This window comes from Rosa chinensis, chromosome 5 (genome assembly GCF_002994745.2).
Source record: "Rosa chinensis cultivar Old Blush chromosome 5, RchiOBHm-V2, whole genome shotgun sequence".
In the NCBI taxonomy this organism is placed as follows: Eukaryota; Viridiplantae; Streptophyta; class Magnoliopsida; order Rosales; family Rosaceae; genus Rosa; species Rosa chinensis.
In genome coordinates, this window is record NC_037092.1 from 32,235,195 (window position 1) to 32,244,153 (window position 8,959).

Below are 8,959 nucleotides of genomic sequence, written 5' to 3' on the forward strand. Positions count from 1 at the left end.
ACAATTACAACGACTTAATAACACATAAAAAACATTACTAGCCCCCAATAAACAGACTATTGGTCCCCAATAATATAGTCAAAACTACAAAACCAATTCGGGAAATGTAATAAATTGCTATGTACCCATATAAAAATATTAGTAAAAAACAATTATAGAGACTAAATATCATTTAACATACATTATTGGCCCCCAATAGAAATATTATTGCCTCCCAATAATATAATCAGAACTACAACAACACTTCGGAAACAGCTCAAACCCAACACAAAGCATGAATTCAACAAAAACAACACGAAGTTAATACAGAAATTCAAAACTAACACAATGCACTCAAAAAGACCTGGAAATTCTAATCAAAATTGCAAAAACAATTCAAAACCAAAACAAACATAACACGAAGCTATGATTTAGCAAAATCAGTTCGAAAATAACAGAACAATTCGTACAAAAAAATACCTAAAATCAACTACTCAAAAAAAAAAAAAAGACCTAAAACCAAACCGATTAAATCGAACTAAAAGTCAAACAGATTAGATCGAGCTAAAGAAAAAAAAGCAAACCGCAATGGAGGAACACAAAGAGCATCTCGATCTCGCTCCATGTGAAAATTGCAGCAGTTCTTCTCTCTCTAGGAATCGCAAGTCTTCTATCACCAGCTCTAAATATTAATCGCAGAGCTTCACACATTGAAACCAGGGAGCTTCTCTCTCTACAATTCCAGCCAATCCACTCTCTCTCTGAAATCGGAGAGCTTCGCTCCCTAAATCACGTTTCTGTTACAATTTGAAAGCGTTGCAGTTATAGAGGGGCAAAAGGGTCAGAAAAAATGGATAAAACAGTCCTGTTTTGAAAACGTTGGGTAATTGGGGTTTAAAAATGAAAACTGTTGATTAAGTGGGCAATCTCTTAGAGTGTTTGGGTAAGTGGGGGGTTAAATAACCCCAAAATTAGGTAAATAATCATTATCCCTAGTAATAATTGATTGAAGAAATGGGGAAAAAGTTAAGTATCTAATAAGTGCATACAAATTAAAAGTTAGATTTTAAGTATTTAATTAAAAAAAATTACATATTTTGAACATATTTCTTAAACCGGGCATGCCTAGATTTAGCTAGATTAGTCAAGACGGCTAACCACCTTCGCGCTTAGGAGGCCGCACAGAGGGATTTTTTAAACACTGATTTTTAAATGCAAATATATAATCTAAATTCTAAAACATATGATATAAGAACCGAAACAAAATGAGTTATATATAGTTTAGTCGGTAAAGGTGTTTCTTGGTTTGTTGTACGAGTTGAGTATTCGGCCCTTTTTTTCATGATTTTGTTTTTGTATTTTTGTTTTTGCATGCTGTATTCTCTCTATAAAGTGACAGAGGGAGTGAGGCATATCCCAACTAATAAGTAATAACATATCAACGCAAATTTCTACAGCCCTAACTTTTACTTGTTATATATCTTCCCGATTTCTACATAAATCCCTATCCATACTTCCTTAATTTTTCACGTATGTGATGCCATGATTAGTAAGGTCGGTCTGTTCAACTTTGCATTAGGCTTCCGAAATCTCAAAACCTATTAAAACAGTGATTGATTGCTAGTATATATGCATGCTTCTTAATAAAATATAAAGTTATATGCTTCACTCTTTGTGTTTAGTACTCTAGTATATATAAAAGATTTGAACTTCACTTGCTTAGTTATAAAGCTAAACTAAGATAACAAATGAATCAATGTTAAGTCATATTCTTTCAAAAAAAAGTCATGTCATATCCCAACAAAGTAAGTACAATGAAATTTTTGTGACTTCCATAAATGGGTTGCACGGGCCATTTGGCTTTTTCTCTCATCAGACAGAGGTGTTGTCATGAAGACACTCTAAAATGTCAATTGACAGCGAGGACACGTAAAAGAGCACGGGAAACTTGAACTGTAATCCTCTTTGTTGAATAATCTTTAATAGTTGAAGACAAGAAATGTTCGGTTGAACTGTAAATTTGTTTAAACAGTAGCAAGAAGAAAAAAATATGTTGATGAAGATTACAATAATTTCTTCCAGTCACGTTCAAATATGCCCAAACTCTCGATCTTCATCTCTAAATCTGTTAATTGTGATCATCACCCACATCTTACACAGACTTACTATATTATGACTTGCGGCTTCAGTAGTAGTGCTCTTCGAGCAAAGTGCTTTCCTTCATAAGGCCAACCAAAACTAAAAATATGTACTTCTTCTCCATTTTTGTATCTTAGCCCTTTTGGACTTGATACAGTGATGAGAAAACAAGAGTCTACAGGCTTCAGGGATGGAAAACATTTTAACCAAATGAAAAAGAAACAAGAAGGTACTGATGTGAAAAGCAACATCCACTCCCAGTATCATGATGTCCACGTATTGCTGATGGGGCAGCACAGCTTTAATTCCTGTTGTGAATGCTCCTGCAGTCGATAGTAGAGCAATATATGTAAGAGCAGCGGCACTTGTGAAATAGTAAAGATAGCACCCCTTGCTTTTAACAGCTCCCCAAAATAGGAGGCAAGCTGCACTAATTGAGCAAGTCATAGCAACAGCGTCGAAGATTATGAAATGTTTTAGATATTTGCTCGACTGTAGAAGAGCTAGCCCTCGATCTGATGAGCCTGCATCATTGTTGTAGCCTCCAGGCATTGTGAATGCGGCTGTAAATGTTACAGTTGTAATGAGTGTTGTAACCGTTAAAAGGGTCTGACCCATTTTCTTGTAAGTTTGCATTGCTGAAATTGCTTCTTCGTGGTCCGCTCTTGCTGAAATCTGCAAGCAAAACGATTAAACGAAATTAACAAGCTGTCAATAATTTATTTATAGTTAGAATGACGTCCGTGCAAGGAAGTGGTTTAGAATAAAACCAATTTTTGGCCTGCATCTTAAAATCTTTTAAGCGTTTAATTTGGAACAGTAGTAAACTAACAGCTCTATCAGAGCGGGAGATGATGAACAGTTCTAGTTTATTACACATAAAACCGAGAAACATTCTATACTAGGAAGGTTATATATTAAGTACTCACCATGGGAGATGTAATACTAGATTTCTTCATTGACCTATCATTGTCAAATGCTGTTTGGCCATATTTGTTCTTGGATCTTTGATTTACTCTTCCATCCCACATCAAGTACCAAAGAATCCAAGTTTTTCTTGCAATCGCTGCTAGATGCAAAGGCGTGTTTCCATCAATATCAGACTGATTTATCAACCCTTCTAGTTCTGGTGTTTCTAATATATATGTGACAACATTAGCTTGTCCACTGGAAATAGCAATATGAAGAGCATTCTGTCCATAAGGGTCAATAAGTTCTCCGGAATCTGGGCAATGTTGGATAATCTCTCTAATCACACCAGTATGACCATTCCTAGCTGCAACATGAATTGGTGAACGACCATCTTTATCCAAGACATATGCAGTAGAAGTATCAAGTTCTAGTAATCGCTGAACTGTTCTGTGGTCACCTAGGGATGCTGCATAGTAGAGAGGAGTCCGGCCTTGTCGATCAGCTTCTTTGCCAAGTTCTTGTTTGAATGCTAGCAGAGCTTCAATGACACCTTACAGAAATAGAGTTAGACACGACAACTTGAGTATAGGGAGACTAAATTTATGTATATATATTACAATACATATGGGACCAGAATCTTATTCTGTGAACATGTGCCTAACTCTTCAAGACCAAAATAAAAGAGGAGCCAAACCGAACTATCTAAGTAATAGGAGCATAGCTAAGTGAATGTAACTAATGTTTTATTAAAACTCAATACCACAGGTGTCTATATACAGCAAAAATGTATATAAAATCTCAAAGAAAATGATATAATAGTTGTTGTAGAATATCAGCACAACTAATAGCTAAACCATGTAATACTTATATAACTGAAAGAGATCATAACAGCTGAAGGATCGATCATGATATACCAATATGCCTCTCAACCACAGCAGCATGCAAAGCTGTTTGGCCATCTGAACCACCATGAGCTGATGACGGATTTGTCCTTATAATTTGATTCACAGTCTCTAACATTCCGCCTCTTGCGGCCAGATACAATGGAGACTCACCCTCATCATTTTCAACAGAAGCCAAGTTGGGATCAACTTTGATTAAGAACTCGACCACTTTATAGTGACCATTCCTTGAAGCTTCGTGTAATACTGTGCTGTTCCCCCTATTTCTAATTCTCAGGGTCTCAAGCCCCATGTCTACCTCTGACACTGATGAAATTATATCTCTAACCAGATAGTTGACAATAGAGAAGTGACCAAACCTTGCAGCCACATGTAGAGGTGTATCTCCATCTAAGTTTTGCTGTTTGAGAAGTGACCTGGATCTGCTATAAATCTCAGCCGCGACATTTTCGTGTCCGAATTGCACAGCTATATGGAGGGTTGTGTTTTCTCGAGGTGTAAGTTTATATAGAAGGCTAGGATTATCACTAAGAAGTTTTCTGAGGAAGCAAACATCCCCTGATTTTGCAGATTTGTAGAGCCTTGGATCCATGGTATTTTTGTTCTAGGCACCTACAGTAGTACATAATAATGTCGGTGCTCTATATAATTGTGGGAAGAAGACTTGAAAGACCAGCTTGTCAAGCATTTCAAGTCTTGCGCGCTGACAATTCAATATTATGATAAATCGACCTCTAAATTCTCACGTTGTTTATAAACAATGATGCAGATCTTCTGGACAAGTGGAAGAATCAAAGTCTGCAAAATGTTCAAAGTCTAACGTTTTTTTGGTCAAATTCAACGTCTAACATTGTAACTTGATACCCTATTTCTAATTCAGTCTTGTGGACAGGGGCGGATCGACATTGCAGTCTACTTGGGTCGTCACATAATCTAAAATTCTCATGTTTCATATAGTCTAAGTTACAGGTCTAGAAAATTCACAGAGATCATCAAAAAAAGCAGTAGATTTTCTTCTCCATTTGTTCTTTGCTCACAATACTTTCTTCTCTTGTTTTTTTTTCTTTGCTCTTTCCCCTATTTTTTTTCTCCATGTTGGAAAATTTGGTTGATGGATGCTACTTCTATCACCAGATTTCACCTCCTACAAAATACAATATATTAATAACAAATAATAATCATAATGTTATTGTCATACCAGGGTTTTAAATATCTGTGATATTTCCGATATCTCCTTTTTTTGACGAACTGATATATTTAGGGGGGTAAATATCTTATCTTTTACCGTTTCTGCGAAATTTCTCCGACATCGTCAAATATCCCCGGTATATTAAATATTTGCGATATATCCCCGATAAAGTGAAGAAATATCTGTAAAATTTGAGGTAAAAATAAAAAAAAAACTCAGTAATTCTCTAAATGAAAATCTATGTGAAGAGAGATCTCCTAAAGGCAAATCTGAGTGAGGAGAAATCCCTTCAAGGTGAATCTAGGTGAGTAGAAAATCCCCTCTCAAGGCGAATCTAGGTGAGGAAAAAAAATCCCCTCAAGGCGAATCTAGGTGAGGAGAAATACCCTCAAGGCAATTTTGGGTGAGAAGTAATTCTCTAAAAGTCTAAATGCAAATCTGTGTGAGGAGAGATTTGGTACTGTGTAGTCTGTAACTATGTATGTAGTTTGTAACTCTGTAGTTGAATAATAGAAAGAAGATAAAGCCATAAAGGTAATCGATATGGGAGGAGGACTAGAGGTGCAACTGATGATCAAAGTACCCCATCTGATGTTTCTTCAATTGCCTTAAGTTTTGACTCTATCAGTTTAGGCACAGAGCGTAGTGGGATCTCAAATGAATCTTATGAAGGCAACAATCAATTTGGTTATGATGCTTATGGATATAATCAATATGGAGAAATATATGATCAGTCATCTAGTTGGGTTCATCCTTATTATCCCTTTATAGGGGAAACAGTCGGCAGCTCTAAAGAGATCTATAACTATCATGTTCATCACTACAATTCGCACTATATGGATCATATGTCTTGGTCTGATTATTGCATTTTTGTAGACCAGCGAGCGGCTTTTCAACCACCTAGTCTCTTTTTCAATGTAGATGAAGTTGACATTCATAGTAGTTCTAAATTTCTAATAAATTGACTTTTTTTCAAAAACGACATTTTTCTACCCTGTATCCCCGATATTTCTGATATCTCCCTTATTCAAAGTACCAATACATATGAAGATACCGATATTTAAAACCTTGGTCATAATATGTTAAAATAATAAGAATTATAGGACTTATCTCTTGCATTTGTAGACTTCCAAAGGACACATCATTCCAAAAGAGTTTAAGGTTGAGGCGTGTAAACACTGTCCTTAAGAGTAGATTTCGCTCTTTGGAGACAATGTCTCAGTGTAGCAGGTTAGTGGCGCCCTACCTTCCAGGATACAACAATCGTTAATCCTTGTAAGCGTACACTGGCAAACTTGGATCCTAGAAATACTTGATGTTTTTCTTTGGCATAGGAAAGAAGGAATATTGAGGGCACAAAATTGACAAGAATATGAGAAAAGAACTCTTGAGGAGAATGTATGATGATCATACACATGCATCCATAATAGGAAGGAAACAAGGGTATATATATGACTCAACAAAGAAGACTAGTAATTAAGGTATGATAATGATCATCAATATTCATAATGTTGGCTTTTGTAACTGATATGGAAAAACTTACTGGTCAACAAGGATAAAGAAGTAATTAACATGCCTCACAATTGTAACGAACGTAGTGAAAATAATGCCTCACAATTATAACATATGTAGTGAAAATGAAGGATATACCAACTTATGCAATGAAGGTTTTATTAGAAAATAAAGCACCAAATAATTGGCTATGATTAAACTCAAGAAATTAATATTGTATTTTGAATTATTATAACCAAAATTCCAACAATCCCCCACATATTTCAAAATACAGAAAGTCTAGCAAACTGAGAGAATTGAAAGAGTGCTAAAGGAAAGTGAGAATACAATGCATCTAAACTGGTGTCTTTTCGACTATGAACCAGCCATAGGATAAGTTAGCCGTGACTAACAGAAATTGGGTGAAAATAAAATTTTCTATGAACCAGAATTTCTTGATGTGAATCAGAGAGCTACTATCCACATTGAATCTCTATCAAACTTGTTCTACGGGTGGGCACGAATAGGTCATGCGCCCCTACCTAGATATTCATGAGTGCTCTAGAAGTAGGGCTGGGATTTTAGCCCGAAAACCCGAAAACCGGCCCGGATCCGGCCCGGGACCTGCTCGAACGGTCCGAGCCCTTTAAAAAAATTTGTCAGTTTTATAAAACCCGGCCCGAAATCATTATATAACGGGCCGAGCTCGGGCCTTAAAATTAGAAGAAAAAAAGAGCCCGAAGGCCCGATTCATGTATAATTGCTTTGACTATTTTATTCTTTTTGTTTTTTCTGTTACAACTATTTTATTATTCTCTCTCTTCTTTGTTCTCCATTCACACGTTCTCCACTTCTTTCTCTTCTTTCAAGATATCCCTGTCTCTTCTTGTCCCTTTTCTTCCTTTTATTAATTTTTTCCTTCTCTCTTCTTCTCTTCTTCGTCTTCTTCCCAGTTCCCTCCTTTCTCTTTTCTTTTTCTTTCTCTTTCTCTTCTTCTTCGTCTCCTTCCCAGTTCCCCTTTCTCTTTCTTCTTATCTTCTTCGTCTTCGTCTTCTTCTTCCCAGTTCCCTCCTTTCTCTTTTCTTTTTCTTTCTCTTTCTCTTCCTTGTCCTCCTTCCCATCAGATCAATTGTAGATTTTTAGAGAGATTCTTTCTCTTTCATCCATGTCTCTTCTTGCTCGCAGCTTTTGGTTTCTCCTCCTTGAGTAGTCTCAGAACCCTTGTTCACATCAAGCTATAAACTGATTATTTTGTATACTGATTAGTGATCAGTACAGATAAATCCAGACTTTGGATGGTGGTTGTTAGGCTTTTTGGGGGGCTGACGAATTTGGGTTTGGATGGTGGTTATTTTGTATCTGAGACAGATCTGCTGTTGTTGTTTTTTTTTTTTTTTTCCAAAACCTTTTGGGCCCGAAAAGCCCGAAAACCCGGCCTCAAAAAAAGGGTTCGGGCCCAACTCGGTCCCAAAACTGAAAAAATGTTATTTAGGCACGGCCCGAAAATTCCGGTCCGGGTCCGGGCCCTATAAATTTTACATGGGCCGGGCCCAATCCCAGCCCTATCTAGAAGACTTGCCCAAGTTTCATAGGAAGCGGCCCCACTTCCACACTCATATAGGTTAGTCCATCAAGTGTGTACTGGAATCGAACACACCACCCATGTGTAAGGCCTATGGTACTTAATAAGAACAAAGTTCATCCTCATACGTTCCAGTTAAAGCACTATCTATGCATCATAGGGATGGACTCCAAATTTTATTTTGATAGTGCATCACTGATCAACAAGTGACTTGTTGTTACCCATATGAACCTACTTCCTAGGATCGCCATTCACATAGGTTGGGTTACCATCACTCTTGACCTTTGTTATAGGCATAATCTCATCCCCCTCGATGTATTAGCCACTAGCTTTAGCCTTTAGCCTAGTGGTTTTGTCAGAGTATTGGCCAAAACCAACTCTGACCTACAAAGCTTATTGAATAATCTCAACAATAAATAATCTTCATTGGATTTTTAGTTATCCAATCTCATTTAAATATAAGAGCCTATTTTTTCTTCTTTTTTTTTCCTGACCCCCACATTTTGAGTCTATATGAATTAACCTCAGGCTCATATATATATATAGGCAAGATAATATCAAGTCATATATATTCAGGCAACGAATCTTCGTAGGTCAAGGACTTGAAATTTAATAGGCAACATTGTTTATCCGGTTTCGTAACTTCGGATATTTTAGTCACCCCCACATCAAATGTCTATTTTCTCAAAGCATAAACCACATGGGATAGTTTTTCAGGGCATTAGCTTAAGGGACAATATTGAGGTGTCAACAAATGAAAAGTGC

At 36.6% G+C, this 8,959-nt stretch overlaps 1 protein-coding gene across 3 annotated transcripts; it reads right to left on the reverse strand.

Annotated features, from left to right (window-relative positions):
* Positions 1–1,834: 1,834 nt before the first annotated feature.
* On the reverse strand, positions 1,835–4,591 carry LOC112166381 (protein ACCELERATED CELL DEATH 6). 3 transcript variants are annotated; one of them, XM_040507159.1, is made up of 3 exons: positions 4,086–4,591; positions 3,048–3,580; positions 1,835–2,793 (listed from the first exon to the last, which is right to left on the reverse strand). In XM_040507159.1, the coding sequence occupies exons 1-3, from the start codon at positions 4,522–4,524 to the stop codon at positions 2,218–2,220; spliced, it is 1,548 nt and encodes a 515-aa protein (XP_040363093.1). In that variant the 5' UTR covers positions 4,525–4,591; the 3' UTR covers positions 1,835–2,217. The 3 variants fall into 3 exon arrangements, with proteins under 3 accessions (XP_040363093.1, XP_040363092.1, XP_024158989.1); XM_040507158.1 differs by having other exon boundaries at positions 3,048–3,568; positions 3,945–4,591; XM_024303221.2 differs by having other exon boundaries at positions 3,945–4,591.
* Positions 4,592–8,959: the final 4,368 nt, after the last annotated feature.

Coding starts and splice junctions, on each gene's coding strand:
- LOC112166381 (XM_024303221.2), bottom strand. CDS start 4,524: ATGGATCCAAGGCTCTACAAATCTGCAAAATCAGGGGATGTTTGCTTC. Junction 3,581..3,944: donor TGTGGTTGAGAGGCATATTG/GTATATCATGAT, acceptor TATTTCTGTAAG/GTGTCATTGAAGCTCTGCTA. Junction 2,794..3,047: donor CTAGTATTACATCTCCCATG/GTGAGTACTTAA, acceptor TTTTGCTTGCAG/ATTTCAGCAAGAGCGGACCA.